This window comes from Nomascus leucogenys, chromosome 12 (genome assembly GCF_006542625.1).
Source record: "Nomascus leucogenys isolate Asia chromosome 12, Asia_NLE_v1, whole genome shotgun sequence".
In the NCBI taxonomy this organism is placed as follows: domain Eukaryota; kingdom Metazoa; phylum Chordata; class Mammalia; order Primates; family Hylobatidae; genus Nomascus; species Nomascus leucogenys.
In genome coordinates, this window is record NC_044392.1 from 59,967,767 (window position 1) to 59,989,645 (window position 21,879).

General features: G+C 39.4%; 1 protein-coding gene across 4 annotated transcripts in view; it reads right to left on the reverse strand.

Annotated features, from left to right (window-relative positions):
• SLC22A15 (solute carrier family 22 member 15) overlaps positions 1–21,879 on the reverse strand; it is a 91,097-nt gene that overhangs the window by 60,693 nt on the left and 8,525 nt on the right. For 3 of the 4 annotated variants that reach the window (XR_004032686.1, XR_004032685.1, XM_003268033.3), the window contains exon 2: positions 14,683–14,895. The exons of the other annotated variant lie outside the window; for it this stretch is intronic. Coding sequence is in view for 1 of the 3 variants with exons in the window: in XM_003268033.3 (XP_003268081.1) it covers positions 14,683–14,895 (213 nt within the window). In the remaining 2 variants the exon portion in view is untranslated. The remainder of the gene's footprint in view (positions 1–14,682; positions 14,896–21,879) is intronic. 4 annotated transcript variants of the gene reach the window in all.

Below are 21,879 nucleotides of genomic sequence, written 5' to 3' on the forward strand. Positions count from 1 at the left end.
TATTGTGAGATCCTAGAAGTTAGCACAGGAGATACAGTGGGGACCAGGGTGCCTCATCCCTGTTGTCCTGGAGTGCAAGATCTAAGAGCTCTCTCTCCTTATAGCAAGCCTTCTCTAATATAAGGCAGGTAATAGTTGCTCAGTGAACACTTGTTAATAATGGTATCCCTCTGGAAATATCTAAAAGGGCTCCTAATTATAGATTAGGATACATACAGTGGGACATTCTGCATAAATGTTGCTTAGGTCAAGCTGTCACCCTGGTACCACAAACATTCTAATCAAGATTGCATTGTCCAGTAGTGGTCAGCTGTCCTTCTCTTCAGAGAGCTCATTCTCCAGCAGGAGCTAATATAAGGGGTTGTCAAAAATGGGTGCTTTGCTTATTCTTGATTAAAATAGCGGCCTATTGACTAGTAATAATGAATACCAAAAGTGGGCTAACACTGTGAAATCAAAGGCATTCAAGATACATGGATTGTGTCCATATATTAGGGGTACTCCCCACCCTTGCAGGAATTTGTGAGATAATCCAATGTGTAGGTACTCTACCTACAGGGTTATGCTCTCAGCTAAAACTCCTCCTTGGTCCTGAGCCAACATGAACTCTAGAAGCTTCTTTCTCCCTGATGCTGGCTGAAGAGTGGAGGTTGGGAGTAGGAGTGGTGGTATCAGTACCCTGTCTATGGAAAATTGGAGTTTACCTATAGTGACCTATCATGGAAGCAGTGTTCAAAACATCTAGGAGACTAATGAGCTAGGACTTCTCAAGCCTGCAAGACAGTTTTTTATGTGCTACTTTGATTACAAGAATTTAGTTAATAAATGTATATATTGTATATGTGGCAGAATTTGGTCTGGGATTTGCTTTCATTATAATGTAGTAATAGATTTATTGGGGAGCAGACCTATAGTTCTCACCCATTTCAAAATCCTATGGAGATCCTTAAGTAAAACCAGGGCTTTTTGGAGAAATGATTAATTTCATGTTTCAGGGGTGGGAGGTACAAGATGAACTTGGAATATCTTGTTATGCCAAAAATTTCTGATAGGCATATCAGAAATGATAGGCATGTCAAAAGGACACAAGAGGGATCCCACTTCCAAGAAGACTAAGTAGGCATGCTTTTCCTTATTCCTTCCACTAAAGATAAGAACAGAAACCAATAAAATTCAAAACAGAAAAATGATAGAGAAAAATCAATCAAACAAAATGCTCGTTCTTTAAAAAGATCAATAATATTGACAAATCTCTATAATGACTGAGAAGTAATTAAATAAGAAAAAAAGACACAAATGTCCAATACCAGGTAAAAAAAGAAGGGATATCATTTCAGACCCTGAAAATATCAAAACAATGATAAGGTAATACTATGAACAATTCTACGCACATAGATTTGACAACTTAGATAAAATGGAACAATTCCTGGAAAAGTACCAACTACCACAACTCCCCCAATACAGAATAGATCATTTGACAAAACAGCCCCATAACTATTAAGAAAATTGAATTCATAATTTTAAAACTCCCCAGGAAATCTACAGGTCCAGATAATTTCACTGGAGAATTCTACCAAAGGCTTAAGGAATTAATACCAACTCTAAACAATCTCTTCCATAAAATATAAAAGAAGGGAACACTTTCCAATTCATTTTATAAAGCTAGTATTACTCTGATACCAAAACCAAAGATAGTATCAAAAAAGAAAACTACAGAGCAATACTCCTCACAAATATAGAAGCAACAATCCTTATCAAAATGTTAGCGAATAGAAATCAGTAACATACAAAAAGAAGCATGTACTACCCAAAGATGCAAGGCTGGTTCAATATTTGAAAAACAATCTCTGTAATCCATCATATTACAAGATAAAGAAGAAAAATTACACAGTCATTGCAATTGATGTAGAAAAAGTATTTGACAAAATTCAATATACATTCACAATAAAAATTCTCAAAAATATTGGAATGGGGAGGAGAAAGAGCAAGATGGCCGACTAGAACACTCCAGCAATCAACCTCCCCACAGGAACACTAAACTGAACAATTATCCACCAAAGAAAGTATTACCAAAACACCAGGGGCTTGCTCTAGGTCCTGCTGCTTGCCACACAGAAAGCCAATCACTGAGACAACAGGCATTGCCAGGGAAGAAGACTTTATTGGGTGCTGCAGCCAAAGAGATGGGAGATCAGTCTCAAATCTGTCTCCCCGACCAACTAAAACTGGGGACTTATATAACAAGGAAGTAATATAGCTACATGCAGGAAAACAGGAACTAAGGAGAGGTAAGGAAGCAGTCATGATAAATGAGGGGTCTGGCCTTTCACTGTCTGGATGTGGTGATCTGCTGAGTTTCAGTTCCTTGATAATATCTGGGAGGCCTAAGGTCAGTTTCCTGAGGAAGGAACTCCAATAAGACAAATATAACTTTCTCTAGTTTTAAGAATAGAAGGGTCAATTTCTATGTTTATTCAAAAGAAACCATAAACATCAGCTCTTTGGGACAATTGGGTGAGTTTCAAAAGGACCTTCTTAAGAATCACAAATCAGGACTGATCACAGTACCTAGTTTTAACATCACATCAAGGAAAGAGGCACCTAACAGGGTAGGAAAGACAGTCTTGTCTTTCCTTCCCCCAACCCACAGAAATACCACATGGCACAGGAAGAGAGAATCTGTGTGCTTGGGAAGCAGAGAGCACAGTGATAATGGAACTTTGCACTGGAACTCAGTGAGTCCCTTCAAACCACAAAGCAACACAGGGCAGAATTCAGCTGGTGCCCACAGAAGGAGCATTTAGATGAGCCCTAGCCACAGAAGAATTGCCCACCCCAGTGGTCAGAACCTGAGTTCTGGCTAGCCCCACCACCGCAAGCTAAAGAGCTCTGGGGTCTTCAATAAACTAGTCCTTGTGGCCTAGACTGCAATTCCTGGGCAAGTCCTGGTGCTGGGCTGGGCTCAGAGTCAGTGGACTTGGGATGCACATGATCCAGTGAGAAACCAGCTTATGTAGCCAAGGGAGTGCTTGTACTGCCCCTTCTGCAATCCCAAGCAGCACAGCTCACAGCTCCAGGCAGAGAGGGAAGAGTGAGTAAAGAGGGCTTTGTCTTGCAATTTGCATACCAGCTCAGCCACAGTAAAATAAAGCACCAAGCAGAGTCCTGATGCGCCCATTCCAGGCCAAAACTCCTGGATGACATTTCTAGACCAACCCTGGGCCAGAAGGGAACCTGCTGCCCTGAAAGGAAGGACTCAATCCTGGCAGAATTTACCACCTGCTGATTAAACAGCCCTTAGACCTTGAACAGAATAAATATCAGTGGTAGCCAGGCAGCAGTCACCATGAGCCTTGGACAAGACCCAGTTTTATGTTGGCTTCAGGTATGATCCAGCACATTCCCAGCTGTGGTTGCCATGGGGAGAGACTCCTTCGCTAGAAGAAAGGAGAGGGAAGAGTAAAAAGGACTTTATAACTTGGGTACCAGCTCAGCCACAGTAAAATAAAGAACCAAGTCCCTGATTACAGGCCTTGGCTCCTACATGGAATTTCTAAACCCATCCTGGGACAGAAGGGAACCCACTCCCCTGAAAGAAAAGACCCATGCCTGTCAACTCACCACTTGCTAAGTAAAGAGCTCCTGGGCCTTGAATAAACATCAGTGGTAGCCAGGCAATAGTTGCCACAGGCCTGGGGCAGTGTTGGCCATGGGCAAAGGCTCCTTCTGCTTGAGGAAAAGAGAGGGAAAAGTAAAGGGGACTTTGTCTTGCAATTTGGGTACCAGCTCAGCCCCAGTAAAATAAAGCACGAAGCAGATTTTTAAAGCCCCTGATCTCAGGCCCTACTGCCTGGGTGGCATTTCCAGACCCACCCTGGTCCAGAAGGGAACCTGCTGCTCTTAAGGGAAAAGATCAAGTCCTAGTAGGAGTAATCATCCACTGACTAAAGAGCCTTTGGGCCTTGAATAAACATCAGCAATAGCCAGGAAATAGTTGTCACAGGCCTTGGGCAGGACCTAGTACTATGCTGACTTCATGTGTGACCCAATACAGTCCCAGTGGTAGTGGCCAAAAGAGTGCTTATGTCATCCTTCTCCTAACTCCAGGGAGCTCAGCATGGAGAGAGATGCTGTTTGTTTGGAAAACAGTAAGGGAAGAGAACAAGAGGCTCTGCCTGGTAATCCAAGAAATTCTCCCAGATCTTAACCAAGACCACCATCGTATCTCTACGAGTTTGTAAAAGTCACAGTACTACTAGGCTTGAGGTGCTATCTAATGCACTTATGGCTGCAGCGACCAAAAACTTAGATCACAACACTCAATTACTTTTGAATATTTTGAAAGCCTTCTCAAGAAAGACAAGTACAAACAAGCCCAGACTGCAAAGATTAGAATAAGTACCTAACTCTTCAATGTTCAGGCATTGATGAACATCCACAGGCATCAAGACCATTCAAGAAGACATGACCTCATCAAACAAACTAAATAAGGCACCAGTGACCAATTCTGGAGTGACAGAGATATGTGAACTTTCAGAGAGAATTCAAAATAGCTGTTTTGAGAAAGCTCAGTGAAATCCAAGATAACTCAGAGAAGGAATTCAGAATCCTATCAGATAAATTTAACAAAGGGATTGAAATAAAAGGAATCAAGCAGAAATTCTGGAGCTGAAAAATTTGACTGACAAAATGAAGAACACACCAGAATCTCTCAAGAGCAGAACTGATCAAGCAGAAGAAAGAATTAATGAGCACTTAAAGACAGGCTATTGAAAATACACAGTCAGAGGAATCAAAAGAAAAAAGAATAAAAAATAATAAAGCATGCCTACAGGATCTAGAAAACAGCTTCAAAAGAGCAAATACAGAATTATTTCCCTTAAAGAGGAAGAAGAGAAAGACATCGGGACAGAAAGTTTATTCAAAGAGATAAAAACGGAACTTTCCAAACCTAGAAAGAAAGATATCAATAGTCAAGTACAAGAAGGTTATAGAACACCAGGCAAATTTAACTCAAATAAGACTACTTCAAGACATTTAATAGTCAAACTCTCAAAGGTCAAGGATAAAGAAATGATTCTAAAAGCAGTAAGAGAAAAGAAAAAAAATTACATATAAAGGAGCTCCAATATGTCTGGCAGCACATTTCTCAGTGGAAACCTAACAGACCAGGAGAGAAAGATATTATATAGTTAAACTACTGAAGGAAAAAGACTTTTATCCTAGACTAGTATATCCAGTAAAAGTATCCTTGAAACATAAAAGAGAAATAAAGACATTCCCAGACAAAAGCTGAGGGATTTTGTCAACACCAGACCTGTCCTACAAGAAATGCTAAAGGGAGTTCTTCAATCTGAAAAAAAAGTACATTAATGAGCAATAAGAAATTACATGAAGGTTGGCCAGGTGTGGTGGCTCATGCCTGTAATCCCAGCACTTTGGGAGGCCGAGGCAGGCAGATCACAAGATCAAGAGATCGAGACCATCCTGGCTAACACGGTGAAACCCCGTCTCTACTAAAAAAATACAAAAAATTAGCAGGGCGTGGTTGGTGGGCACCTGTAGTCCCAGCTACTTGGGAGCCTGAGGCAGGAGAATCATGTGAACCTGGGAGGCAGAGCTTGCAGTGAGCTGAGATCGAGCCACTGCACTCCAGCCTGGGTGACAGAGTGAGACTCCATCTCAAAAAAAAAAAAAAAAAAAAAAAAGAAATTACATGAAGATACAAAACTCACTGGTAATAGTTAAGTACACAGAAAAATACAGAATATTATAACATTGTAACTGTGGTTTATAAACTATGCATATCTTGAGTAGGAAGACTAAGAGATGAACCAATCAAAAATAATAACTACAACAACTTTGTAAGAAAGACAGTATAAGAAGTTATAAATAGAAACAACAAAAAGTTAAAAAGCAAGGGGATGAAGCTAAAGTGTAGACTTTTCTCTTTGTTTGCTTGTTTTTGCAGAGTTAAGTTGTCATCAGTTTAGAATAATGGGTTATAAGATGTCATTTGTAAGCTTCATGGTAACATAAAATAAAAAAACCTACAACAGATACACAAAAAATTTCAGCAAGAAATTAAAATATACCACCAGAGAAAATCGCTTTCACAAAAAAGAAAAAAGGAAGGAAGAGAAAACCACAAAACAACCAGAAAACAAACAACAAAAGGGCAGTAGTAAGTCCTTAATTATCAACAATAACATTTAATGTAAATGGACTAAACTCCAATCAAAAGATACAGAATGGCTGAATGGATAAAAAAAACCAAGACCCAATGATCTGTTGCCTATAAGAAACACACCTCACCTATAAAGATACACATAGACTGAAAATAAAGGGATGGAAAAAGATATTCCATGCCAACGGAAACCAAAAAAGGGCAGGAGTAGCTATATGTATATCAGACAAAATAGATTTCAAGACAAAAATTTTAAAAAGAAACAAAGAAGATAATTATATAATAATAAAGGGGTCAATTCAGCAAGTGGATGTAAGAATTAAGAATATAGGCCAGATGTGATGGTACATGCCTGTAATCCTAGCACTTTTTGGGGTGGAGGCAGGCAGATTGCCTGAGCTCAAGAGTTCAAGACCAGTCTGGGCAACCCCATGAAACACCAACACTACTAAAATACAGAAAATTAGCTGGGCATGGTAGCACACACCTTTAGTCCCAGCTACTCAGGAGGCTGAGGCATGAGAATGAATTGAACCCAGGAGGTGGAGGTTGCACTGAGATCATGCCACTGTACTCTAGCCTGGGTGATAGAGCAAGACTCTGTCTCCAGAAAAAAAAAAAAAAAGAACAAAAATATATATGCATCCAACACTGGAGCACCCAAATATATGAAGTAAATATTAATAGGGCTAAAAAGAGAGATAAACCCCAATACAATAGTTGCTGCAGACTTCAGCACATCACTTTCAGCACTGGACAGGTCATCCAGGGAGAAAAATCAACAAACATTAGACTTAATCTGCACTATAGACCAAATGGACCTGCATTATAGATCAAACATTTACAAAACATTTCATCCAATAGCTGCAGAATACACATTCTTCCATTCTTCTCCTTAGCAAATGGATCATGCTGAAAGACAGACCACATGTTAGCCACAAAACAAGTCTTAAAAATTTCAAAAATATTAAAATCATTTCAAATATCTTCTCCAATCACAATGGAACAAAACTAGAAATCAATAACTAGTGGAATTTTGAAAATGATACAAACACAAGGAAATGAAACAATATGCTTCTGAATGACCAGTGGGTCAAAGAAGAAATTAAGAAGAAAATTTAAAAATTCCTTGAAACAAATGAAAATGGAAATATAATATACCAAAACCCATGGAATACAACAGTAATAAGAGGAAAGTTTATTGCAATAAGCATCTACATCAAAACAGTAGAAAAACCTCAAATAAATAACCTAATGATGCAGATTAAAGAATTAGAAAGCAAGAGAAAACCAAACCCAAAATTAGTAGAAGAAATAATAAAGATCAGAAGAAATAAATGAAATTGAAATTTTAAAAAAGTACACAAGATCAACAAAATGAAAAGTTGTTTTTTTGAAAAGACAAAACCAATAAACCTTTAGCTAAACTAAGAAAAAAAGAGAGAAGACCCAAATAAATAAAATCAGAGATGAAAAAGGGGACATTACAACTGACACAACAGAAATTCAAAGGATCATTACAGGCTACTATGAGCAACTATATGCCAATAAGTTGGAAAACCTAGAAGAAATGGATAAATTCCTAGACACATACAACTTTCCAAGATTGAGCTATGAAGAACTCCAAAGCCTAAATAGATCAATAACAAGTAACAAGATCAAAGACATAATAAAAAGTCTCCCAGAAAAGAAATGCCAGAGACCCATTGACTTTACTGCTGAATTCTACCAAACATTTAAAGAAGAACTAATACCAATCCTACTCAAAGTACTCCAAAAAATAGAGGAAGAGAGCTGATTCTACTTCCAAAATGATCCTTCGAGGCTAGTATTACCCTGATACCAAAACCAGACAAAGACACATCAAAAAAAGAAAACCTAGAGGCCAATATATCTGATGAATATTGATGCAAAAATTCTCAACAAAATACTAGCAAACCAAATTCAACAATACATTAAAAGGTCATCCATCATGACCAAGTAGGATTCATCCAGGAATGCAAGGATGGTTCAACATATGCAAATTGATGTGATACATCATATCAACAGAATGAAGAACAAAAACCATACAATCATTTCAATTGGTGCTGAAAAAGCATTTGATAAAATTCAACATCCTTCATAAAAATCTGCAAAAAACTGGGTATAGAAGGAACATGCCTCAACATAATAAAAGCCATATATGACAGACTCACAGCTAGTATCATACTGGAGAGAGAAAAACAAAGTCTTTCTTCTAAGATCTAGAACAAGACAAGGATGTCTATTTTCACCCCATTATTCAACTTAGTACTGTTAGTCCTAGCTACAGCAATCAAACAAGAGAAAGAAATAAAGGGCATCCAAATTGGAAAGGAATAAGTCAAATTACTCTTGTTTGCAGATGATATGATCTGAAAAAAAACTAAAGACTCCACCAAAAAATTATTAGAATAGAAACAAATTCAGTAAACTTGCAGGATACAAAATGAACATATAAAATCAGGGGCATTTCTATATGCTAACAGTGAACAATCTGAAAGAGAAATCAAGAAAGTAATCCCATTTACAAAAGCTACAAATAAAATAAAATACTAAAAAATAAACCTCGCCAAAGAAGTGAAAGATCTCTACAGTGAAAACTATAAAATATTGATGCAAGAAATTGAAAAGGACACACAAAAAATGGCAAGATATTTCATGTTAATGGCTTGGAAGAATCAATATTGTTAAAATGTCCATACTACCCAAAGCAATATACAGATTCAATGCTATCTCTATCAAAATACTGATGACACCTTCACAGAAACAGAAAAAAATCATTCTAAAATTTATGTGGAACCACCAAAGACCCAGAATAGCCAAAGCCATCCTGAGCAACAACAACAACAGCAACAAAACTGGGGCAATCACATTATTTGACTTCAAATTATGTTACAGAGCTATAGTAACCAAAGCAGCATGGTATTGGCATAAAAAATGTTGGAATTATGGGAGGCTTCCTCGATTTGATAAAGAGTATCTATAAAAACCTATAGCTAAAACTGCACTTAATGGTGAAAGACTGAGTGTATCCCTTCTAAGATCAGAATCAAGGCAAGGATATCCACTCTTACCATTTTATTCAACACAGTGCTAGACCTTCTAGCCAGAGCAATAAGGTAAAACAAAAGGCATACAGATTGGAAATGGAAAAAAAAAAAACCGTCCTTACTTTTTATATGACTGTCAAGAAAATCCTAAAGAATCTTCAAAAAGCACCTAGAATTAATAAGCGACAACTTAGATGAAATGGACTAACTCCTTGAAAAGCACAAGCTACACAACTCATACAATACAAAATATATCATTTGAATCACCCTATAACTATTAAAGAAATTAAATTCATAATTTTAAAATTTCCCAAAAGAAATAATATAAGATTAAGATCAAAGGATAAAAGATTAACATATAAAAATGAATTGTATAATATTTATCTATACTAGCAATAAACACGTAGAAACAGAAATTTAAAATACAGTACCATTTACAATCCCTCAAAAAAAAAGAAAAAGAAATATTTAGATGTGAATCTAATGAATTAATCTAAAACCTAATGAACCTAAAAACATGTTCAGGTTTGCATACTAAAGATATGAAACGCTGATGAAAGAAATCAAAGACACTCAAAATAACACATAGTGTTGATGTGTCGGAAGGCTCAGCATAGTAAAGACGTTGATTCTCCCCAAATTGATACGCAGGTTTAACACAACTTCTATCAAAATCTCATAAACATTCTTTGGTAGATACATACAAAATTATTCTAAAATTTATATGGAAAGGCAAAGGAACTGAAATAGCTAAAATACTTTTGAAAAAGAATAAAGCAGCAATCTATCCCATTCCAAATCTGCTTATATAACTAATAAGTAATTATATAACTAATTAGTAATAAAACTAAGCCTAGATGAATCTGCAGATAATTATGCTGAATAAAAAAAGCCAATCTCAAAAGGCTTCTACAATATGATTCCATTTTTACAACATCCTTAAAATGAAAAACTCATAGTATAAGAGGGCAGATTAGTGGTTACTAGCGATTAAGAAAAAGGTAAGGGATGGGAGGAAAGTGGGGGTGGCTCTAAAAGGCCAACATGAAGGATCCTTGTGGTGATGGAAATGATTTGTGTCTTAGCAGTGTCAGTGTCAATATCTCAGTTATGATATCATGCTATGGTTTTCCCCATTGGAGAAAACTAGGTAAAGAGTACACAAAATTTCTCTGTATTATTTCTTGCAACTGAATGTAAATCCACAATTATTTCAAAATAAAAATTTTAATTAAAAATAAAAGGACACAAGAGGCAGCTTGAAGAGGTTCCCACTGGTAAATTAGGAAAAATTTGAGTTCCAAAATAATTCAGAGCTGTAATAAATTACAAATCACTGAAAAGAATAGGAATCCAAGATTATATACATGTGGTTGATAAATATATAGGCAAACAAGCAGACAGAGACAGACAGACAGACAAGGGAGAAGAAAGGGCTCTTGCTTACAGTAGAAAGTATGCAAGCTAGTAAATGCGATGGAAGTGCTGGAGTTCAGAAATAACCATTTTGGGCTGGGCACAGTAGCTCACACCTATAATCCCAGCACTTTGGGAGGCTAAGGAGGGGAGATCACCTGAGGTCAGGAGTTCAAGACCAGCCTGGCCAACATGGTGAAACCCTGTCCCTATTAAAATACAAAAATTAGTGGGACATGGTTGCAGGTGCCTGTAATCCCAGCTACTTGGGAGTGTGAGGCAGAACAATTGCTTGAACATAGGAGGCAAAGGTTGCAGTGATAAGAAACAGCAAATTTATATAACCTGAAAGTGATTCCCCATAGTTCTCTATCCCTTGAAATGAAAAAAAGATAGTAACTGACAGGGACAGGGGAGAATATCAGACAATACCTGGAATGGCTAATCAAAATTAAAGTCACCACTAAGGGCAGATGGATATAGTGTGTCTTTTGATGTGATACCCTGAGAGGGATACATTATTTATGTACTATTCTGACTTGGGATGCAAAACCAACCCGAATGAGGAATCATCAGACAGATCCAAAACGAAGAACATTCTTATTTTGAAAAAGAGAAGAGGTACAGATGCTTTAAAAATATCAAAGTTATAAAAGAAAAAAAAAAAGCTGAAGGTCAAACGATACTAAAGAACTATGACAACTAAATGTCACGTGTGATCCTAAATTGGATTCAATACATGAGAGGAAAATACAATGCTATCAAGGATGTTATTGGGTTAAGTGACAAAATTAGGTATGGATGGCATACAACTAGGTATAGTTTAAATAAAACTATAGTATCAATGTTGAATTTCTTGACATTGATAACTGTGGTGTGGTTATGAAGAGAACATCCTTATTTTTAGGAAATACATGCTGAAGTATCTGGGCATAAAAGAACACTAACATATGCAACTTTCAAATGGCTTAGGAAAAAACAGAGAAACAATAATAATGCTAATGAGGTAAACTAGTAACAACAGATGAAACTAAAACAGATAAGGGGATTCTTTGTACTAATATCACAATTTCTTTCATTTGAAATTATTTCCAAATAAAAAAGGTTTTAAAAATTATTTGGCTATAATTACTCACCAAAAAGAACCTAAGAGATGTATATGCCAATTTGGATTGGATATATTCCTAAAAAGCACAATAATTAAGAGCACAGGCTTCTGAGTTAAGACAAATTTAGCTTCAAATCTCAGCTCTGCCATTATTAGCTAACACTGACCTCAATGGGTCTCCATTTTTTAAATCTGTAAAATGGGGGAAATGATTCCTACCTCATAGAATTACTTTGATAATTAAATTTTACATATATCACAATCTCTGGCATATCATAATCATTAAACAAAGCTGTTTGTTATTTTAATAGGTTAGGAGTGGTGGCAATGGTGGTAGTGGTGGTGGTGGTGGTGGTGGTGGTGGTGCTGGTGGTTGCTATAGGCCATGGAAATACAAAGATGACCAAAACATGGTTTCTGACCTCAAAGAACTTTTAGAGATGAACCACAAACAACAGTCTGTAACATAAGTGCAAATAAATTAGTACTGGAACAGAAACAAAAGCGTATTTACTCCTGGGGAGTTGGCTGGGAAGACTCACAGGGAAGGTGACACTGAAAGTGAGCCTTAGAGGGTAGGTAGGGATTTCACCAGGTGGAAGCCAGGGCAAGCGGTGAGGGCTTTCCTGATAGTAATAGGTTATGCTGACAGCTTGAGTCACGTGTGGGAAATAGTAAATATTTCTATAGGGGTGACAGTGGGGGAAAGTGCAGAGTGGGGCTGGAAAAGTACACTTGGACCAAACTACGAAGTGTGAGAGGTCCTGAATGTAACTCATAGGGTCTCTACTGTGTTCTGTGTGCTGTGGGAGAATCACTGGAGGTTTCTAAGTGAAGAGTAACATCAGGAATTGCAGTCAGAAATGCTGCTTTGGTGGTCACTCAAAAATTAGTCTAGTAACTTTTAGAAGTGGGGCACTCCATGGGGGACTCCTAAGAAAAGACCAAGAAAACATCATCCTTGGCATGTCTCCCCCTTTTTTAGTATGCCTCATCCAAAGCAGAATTATCAAAATAGTCAACAACAGGTAAGGCTGGCTAGGCCATGGTGCGGACATACAGACACACACACACACACACACACACAAACACACACACACACACATATACTCTCACACACTCACACACACAGAAGAGTGGCTTCCAGGAAGGAGTGGTCAAGGAATTTTGGGAGAGCTAACTAGCAGAGCAACCAGAAATGAGAGCTGGCAAGGGTCCCAGAGGCCCCCTGTTGTACCAGTCATTTACCCCATTAACGGGATCATAGGGTCCGAGGATGGGGCCAGGGTGTCAACAGACACATGGATAGCTTAAGAGGAGCAGGCAAAGAAAAGGAGAGTACTTCTACATTTTAACAACCAACACCAGTGCCTTCCAGCTGACCATGAGATCTGCCCCCATCTAGGGTTTCTCTTCACCAGACCATCTACCCTCAGATTCTTTACCTCTGGCTGGCTCAGAAGGACCAGAAACTTCTCTCTGGCCAGCAAAGTCCCCTTGAAAGTAAGGCTTCCTGACCATACTAGGTGTTATTGTCTGTGTTTTACATTGTACAGTCAAGGTGCCCCGTATTGTCTACACACAGGACTGGACTTAAAAATGAACTATGGGCCAGGTGCAGTGGCTCATGCCTGTAATCTCAGCACTTTGGGAGGCCGAGGTGGGTGGATCACCTGAGTCAGAAGTTCAAGAGCAGCCTGATCAATACGGTGAAATCCTGTCTCTACTAAAACTACAAAAAAAAAAAAAAAATTAGCCAGGCTGGGCTGGGCGCGGTGGCTCACACTTGTAATCCCAGCACTTTGGGAGGCCAAGGCGGGAGGATCATGAGGTCAGGAGATCGAGACCATGGTGAAACCCCATCTCTACTAAAAATACAAAAAAAAAAAAAAATTAGCCGGGCGTGGTGGCGGGCACCTGTAGTCCCAGCTACTCGGAGAGGCTGAGGCAGGAGAATGGCGTGAACCCGGGAGGTGGAGCTTGCAGTGAGCCGAGATCGCGCCACTGCACTCCAGCCTGGGTGACACAGCGAGACTCTGTCTCAAAAAAAAAAAAAAAAATTAGCCAGGCATGGTGGTGGGTGCCTGTAATCTCAGCTACTCGGGAGGCTGAGGCAGGAAAATTGCTTGAACCTGGGAGGCAGAGGTTGCAGTGGGCCGAGATTGCGCCACTGCATTCCAGGCTTGGGCAACAAAGCAAGACTCCGTCTCAAGAAAAAAAAAAAAAAAGAACTATGGGTGTTATATATGAATCGTTACATTTCTCTGTGTTAATTTTTGCATATTTAATAAAGAGAGATTAAAGTTTTAATTTACTTTTTAAAAGGACATCATAATCAACATACTGTTTTTTTGGAGTTTGTATCTTTTCATCTAACTGGTTTGGAAAGATTCAAGCTTCTCCCATGTGTAGTAAGAGGAAAAGGAATGTGTTCTCATAGAATGTTCTCCTTTGATCCACTAAAACCTTTAACTTTTTTTTTCTTTTTTTTTTTTGAGACGGAGTCTCCCTCCGTCACCCAGGCTGGAGTGCAGTGGCGCAATCTCAACTCACTGCTAGCTCCGCCTCCCGGGTTCACGCCATTCTCCTGCCTCAGCCTCTCCGAGTAGCTGGGACTACAGGCGCCCGCCACCACGCCCGGCTAATTTTTTTGTATTTTTAGTAGAGACGGGGTTTCACCGTGGTCTCGATCTGCTGACCTCGTGATCCGCCCGCCTCGGCCTCCCAAAGTGCTGGGATTACAAGCGTGAGCCACGGCGCCCCGCCAAAACCTTTAACTTTTAAATTTACTAGAAAGTTACTTGAAAATGTGGCTGATATTTAAATCAGCAAGACAAAAAGAGTAGCTCCATCTGGACAAAGAGAGACATTTATTTAGTGATTGGAACCGCCTGTGTTACCTCCGAGGCGATGGAGGTGAAGCTGCTGCTGAAATGCACGTGCTTATGGATCTCACTGCCGTTGGCTGTCAGGAGCCAGTCCCCAAAGGCCTGGTCTTCACCAGCTGACTGGTTACCGTGGCTCTGATTTGGCAGGAGCTCTGCCAGGTCCCAGTGGTAGGATGGCGTGGCCCCAACCAGGGCAATGAGGATGGCCTCCGTGGCCACGTAGAGCTGAAAGAGCAAACACACAGAACCAAACACTGCAGACATTTGCCATCAATGTTGAAGACACTTAGCAGGCTTGCAAACCTTGTAAGATCAGTGTCTTGCTTTTGTATTTTTATGAGCTACAGATATAAGACACATCAGAAACAAAGGAGAAAAACATGAAAAAGAACCTTTGTGATCTACCACGAACAGAATCATTGGCAATCCCACTTGTAAAACACTTTATAGTTTTACAGAGGGTTTTCTTTCTTTGAGATATTTCTGATGCTAAAGACACTGCTTATATGCTTATATGGTTCAAAAGCAGAAAGGCAGGAAAAACATTATTTGCTCTGATTTAAAAGAGTAACATTCCAGCTATTATCTCTTCAACACTGTATCTTCAGGTCAGATGAGCATTCGCTAGGGGGCTAGGAGTATCTTGGCCTTGGATTCAGGATCTAAACAAGAGACTTTCTGTAGTATAAGTGTCTCAGAAAACAACATATATTATATTGTTTTACTAAAGCAGGTAGGCATAATATGTACTAGAGTAGGCACTATTTTAAAATATGATATACCGCTCATAATAAGATTTTAAGAAATTTAAAGTCGCAGCTATAGATATTCATTTTGTAGCATTGAGTGGTACTTAGTCTTGGTTTGATCTAACCATAGTTGTCCCCCTGCAAAGAAAATATATTTCACGCATTCATTCAAGAAATATACTTCACACATTCATTCAAGAAATATTTATTAAACATATATGCCATTTGTCACTGATTGTTCTGGGCTTTACAGCTACTTGAAATTGGGTTTATAAGTCAAGCCCTATTGCAATCTTTTTGTGCTATGGATTTTTAGTATTAACTCTCATTGTTGGACGATTATTTCAAGTTTAACACTTATTAAGAAAACACATAATTAGTCTGCTCCAGAGTAAGACAATCTAAATAAACCATCCCTATTAACTTAGAACTTGATGTCTTAAAATACCTTTAATCATCACTCCTGCAGTCCCGGCACTTTGGGAGGCCGAGGCAGGTGGATCACTTGAGGTCAGGAGTTTGAGACCAGCCTGGCCAACATGGTGAAACCCCATCTCTGCCAAAAATACATAAATTTTCTGGGTGTGGTGGTGGGCACCTGTAATTCCAGCTACTCAGGAGGCTCAGAAAGGAGAATCGCTTGAACCCAGCAGGTGGAAGTTGCAGTGAGCTGAGATCACACCACTGCACTCCAGCCTGGGTGACAGAGCAAGACTCCGTATCAAAAAACAAAAAACAAAAAAACAGATGTGATATTTCCATTCTGGGTAAGGCTGAGAGAGGATCTAAGGCATTCTCAATCTACTTTGAGTCCATCGACGGTGGGCCTCTCTGGAGAGGTACAAAGCTGCCATGGGTCAGGATGCTGAGTGATTTATTATACACTACAAGGGAAAGTAAGTTCCTAGACTTATACTTTTTTTGCAAAAATAGGCTCCTATTTGCATACTGTTACAGAAGTTTTTGAATAGGAGGTAATCAGCTTATAAAAATAAAAACCTTACTAACTATAAGAACAGATAGATTACACATTTAGCAGCAGCTATAATTACAAAGCCACTTACACCCATTTAGTAACTGCCCCTGATTATTATACTCTGCTGAAATTTAATTGATGGGTATAAAGCAATGAAAAACATGGGGCAAGGGAACTTGGGAGGAGACGACTCGAAACACACATTCTAGTGAATGCACAGCCTTCAATTAGGCAAAGCAAACTAGTCATGTTTTCTAAATGTACCCTTTCCTACCTTTGTTCATACCATTCGCTTCGCCTGGAAGGCACTTTCTCCTGCTGCAAATGTTTGAGCTTTCCCCATCCTCCAAGATGCAACACAGGTATTACCTCCTCCATGAAGCCTTCCTTACTGTCTTGCTTGTGTCTCCAACCCCTCCAGAAGTCCTCTCGTGTTTCTCGCTGCTCACTCCTAAAGCTCCCTCTAGACTTTTGAGAGCATGAACCATTTCCTTCACTGTATTATATTTATGTATTTGCTTATCTTATTTTGTTCTATTGAAATATACTCTCCTTAAAGGCAGGATCCATGTCTGATTCACCTTTGAGCTTCCAAAGCAAATAACCCAGGGCCTACACACTCAACATGTGAACGAATAAATGACCAGGATGGAATACCAATAATAGCACACGGCTTTATAATGCTATGTGCCAGGCACGATTCAAAGTTTCTTTTGAATATATGTTAACTTATCTTTTTTTTTTTTTTTTGAGACTGAGTTTCACTCTTGTCACCCAGGCTGGAGTGCAATGGTGCGATCTTGGCTCACTGCAACCTCTGCCTCCCAGATTCAAGCAATTCTCATGCCTCAGCCTCCCGAGTAGCTGGGATCACAGGTGCCTGCCAACACGTCCAGCTAATTTTTGTATTTTTAGTAGAGACGAGGTTTCACCATGTTGGCCAGGCTGGTCTTGAACTCCTGATCTCCAGTGATCCACCTGCCTCGGCCTCCCAAAATGCTGGGATTACAGGCATGAGCCACCGTGCCTGGCCAACATATCATATTTTTATCTGGATTGTTCTAGGATAAGCAAACTTACAGATAAAGAAGAAATGCTCCAAAGGGTCCTCTAATCTGAGGCATGGTCCATTATGAAGGATACCATTCTCAATAAAGCCAGTTTGGAGAAAACAACTCAAAAACAAAGTGATGTTGCCATATACCCTTATTCATAATGTAGGGAATAGTGAAATCTACCTAATCAGTATTATCTGTATTAATCAGTATTAACCAGTTTTCTTTCTAGCAACCTGCAGGCAGAAAAAGCACTTTCCACTTTTCTCATCTTCTCTGTTCTCCTCCCACTCTTCACAATGTCTTCCTCACCCACCTCCTGCGCATGCACACACACACACACACACACACACACACACACACATCCAAGGCCCTCACAGAACACACAGGTCTACAGCTTTATGCCACCAGAAGAGTCAGAAACTTGCAATTCTTCTATGCAATGCCAGCCTCAATAAAACAGTGTTAGCCTTTCTGTCTCCTCCAATACCCATAGTCATGCTTACTTTTGCTAACCATAAGGGAGACAGAAGAGGCAGGCAGTAATGATACTGTTTCATAAATGCTATGCAAGAGGTACTGTGAGAAATTAGGTCAGAGAGGCAATGCTTAAACACTGCATTCAGATTAATACTAGGTCCTCGGCCCGGTGCAGTGGCTCACACCTGTAATCCCAGGACTTTGGGAGGCCAAGGTGGGTGGATCATTTGAGGTCAGGAGTTCGAGACCAGCCTGACCAACATGGTGAAACCCTGTTTCTACTAAAAATACAAAAAAAAAAAATTAGCTGGGCATGGTGGCACATGCCTGTAGTCCCAGCTACTTGGGAGGCTGAGGCAGAAGAACTGCTTGAACCCGGGAGGCAGAGGTTGCAACGAGCTGAGATTGCAGCACTGCACTCCAGCCTAGGTGACAGAGAGAGCCCCCCCCAAAAAAAAAAACAAATAGGTCCTCTATTCCACAGTCACTTACACAAGGGTCATATGGTCATAGAAAGTCAAAGATGGCTTAGCATTAACTAGCCATGGGGAGGAATCACCTACACATAGAATATGGGGATGGTTCTCTTTGGTTTGCTATCTTTGGCAGTGACAAATTCACACAGCTCACATCGTATTCCTTTCCCCCAAAAAAACAAAAATATTCTCTCATTCTTCTCTCCACTATTATCTACAACTACCATGCACACATTCACCCAGATATTTCTGCCTAATAAAATTGCACCCATCAGCAGATGGGCCTTAAAGCCACAAAGAGCAACCACTATCCATTGTCTACCAGAGTGGGAATAACAACATCTCAAATAAATCATTATCTTCTCTAGCTCTACCTCTAGGGAAGGAGAACAAGTGCCACAGATGGCTGGATTTTTTCCCCCTTTCAATATAATTATAATTAGAAAAATGACTAAAATGCACTAGGGCATTGAAATTTTTAAAGTTTCAAGAAGTGAAGGTTTTTAAAGTAATTTTATATTAACACCATTAAGAGCTCTTATAATACTTCTCAGGAAACCAAAAAAGTCTCCTATAAATTATCTCATCACAATACCTTGTGCTGTGAAGTCATGGTTCAGTATGATGTTTATTTTTTAAGTAGGAAAAATGAGATACAGAACGATTAAGTAAATTGTTCAATGTTATATAAAACACTAATTGCAAAACCAGGATGAGAATGAGAACCACTTAACTTTGGGGCCACAGCTTTTTTTGGAGAAAATAAAGGGAGGGGGGAAATCAAAGATTATTTTATTGTTGCCATTACCTTTAGTTTTTTTATGCATTTAGTACTCAGTTACCTAATTGACTCAATCAAAAGCATTACATAAGCAAGACCGTAATTATGAAGACAGGATTATATGCCCAGTGTCCAGCACAAAGTGGATATTCAATAAATATTTGCTGGTTGACTTACTAATACTAGCTATTTTTTGTGTGTAAAATATGAGACACACTAACATACCTGGAGTAACTGGTGCCTCTAAATACTGTTTCTTCCTCATTTTAATCTATCTACATTGGCTGGGTGTGGTGGCTCACGCCGGTAATCCCAGCACTTTGGGAGGCCGAGGCAGGCGGATCACAAGGTCAGGAGATCAAGACCATCCTGGCTAACACAGAGAAACCCCGTCTCTAACAAAAATACAAAAATTAGCCGGGCGTGGTGGCAGGCGCCTGTAGTCCCAGCTGCTGGGGAGGCTGAGGAAGAAGAATGGCATGAACCCGGGAGGCAGAGCTTGCAGTGAGCCGAGATTGCGCCACTGCACTCCAGCCTGGGCGACAGAGCGAGACTCCGTCTCAAAAAAGAAAAAAAAAAAAATCTATCTACATTATGACACCAGATCAATCTCCCTGAAACTCCTCATGAAACTCTTCCAGTCAAAACGTATTAATGGATAAATGATAAGTTTTCTAGCATCCCAGATCCTCTACCACATGGTCCAGGTGCTAACTAATCTGCATTCAAGCTTCCTCTACCAGCCTATTCAATTCCCCTAACATGACTTATTCATTGTGTGGTGTGAAAGCAGTGGAATCTATTATCTGAGTCTGAACCTCAGCTCTAATTAAACCTTGAGCAAATCCAAACCTCTCTAAGTTTCGTTTTCTTCCAGTTAAGACCAGACACTAATGGTACATCTTTATCCAAGTCATTAATATCATATTAACCTATCTTCAGTGTCAAGTGGGATTCCTCCATAGTCAACAGTGAATTGCACAGCACTGTACAAATAGTATATATTAGTGTTTCCCAAATTTAATGTGACTCCCTAAGTCTGGGGTGGGGGTAAGGGTCTGCATTTCCAACAAGCTGCAACAACCAACAACCATACTCTGTGTAGCAAGGGCATAAGTTATTCCCTCTTCCACACTTATTCCAATTTTATGTTTCTCTACCTGAAATGACCTTCCCATTTCTCCCTAAATCCAAGCTTCAAAGTTCAGCTCAAGCTCAGATATCTCTCTGATGGCTTCAACAAATCACTCTAAACCACACCGTCTCCTCTCTTAATTTCCAAAGCATTAGTTGGCTGTATTATTTACTGGGGAAATATTGCTTTGTATCATTATATAATGTGTAGATAATAGTTCAACTCTAATTTTCAATGATTTGTCACCTCCCGAAGGAAAGAAACCCTAATTTATGATGCTATTTCCCTCTATAGAACCCAACACACTGCTATATACATAAAAGTCTATCTCATATTTATATCAAATATATATAGTCTATCAAATACATTTTTTAACTAACTCCTTGCATAATGGTATAACCAAAAAAAAGATGAGAAAAAAAACTAGTAACTCTGTTACCTAATTTTTGTTCCAATCACTAATTAAGACTAGGCCAGGTGTGGTGGCTCATGCCTATAATCCCAGCATTTTAGGGAGCCAAGGCAGGAGGATCACTTGAGTCCAGGAGTTCAAGACCAGCCTGGGCAACATAGTGACACTCCACCTTGATTTAAAAACAAATTTTAAAAAAATTCTGGACAAAGTTTTTAATCACACCTGTTTCTCTTTTTTTTTCTTTTTTTTTTTTTTGAGATGGAGTCTCGCTCTGTCACCCAGGCTGGAGAACAGTGGCGTGATCTCGGCTCACTGTAACCTCTGCCTCCCAGGTTCAAGCAATTCTCTGCCTCAGTCTCCTGAGTACCTAGGATTACAGGTACCCGCCACCACACCCAGCTAATTTTTGTATTTTTAGTAGAGACAGGGTTTCACCATCTTGGCCAGGCTGGACTTGAACTCCTGACCTTGTGATCCACCTGCCTCGGCCTGCCAAAGTGCTGGGATTACAGGCGTGAGCCACCGTGCCCGGCCTTCTCTTTCTTTTTCAAGTAAAATGGTAACACCACCTGCTGACCATCCCTTCTTCTTCAATGGTTTAATTTTTAAAAAAACAAAATTGTAACAAGCACCAAAACTTTGCAACACACTATATTATGCACCTCAGATGATAAAATGGATAAAAAGTAGTCCTTTCCTTCAAGGCACATACATTCAAATGAGGACAACAAACAATCGTATGTCATACATCACTCAACAACTGGGATACGTTCTGAGAAATGTGTCATTAGGCGAGTCCATCATTTTGCAAATGTCAGAGTGCACCTACACAAACCTAGATCTATAACCTCCCACACACCTAGGCTATATGACATAGCCTATTCCTCCTAGGCTACAAATCTGTAAGGCATGTTACTATACTGAATATTGTTGGCAACTACAACACAATGGTGAATATCTGTATTTCTAAACATACCTAACATAGAAAATATACAATAAAAGATTTTTTAAATGGTACACCTGTAGAGGACACTTACCATGAATGGAGCCTGCGGGACCGGAAGTTGCCCTGCGTGAGTCAGTGAATGAGGAGTAAATGGATGTGAAGGCCTAGGACACTACAGTAGACTTTATAAACAATG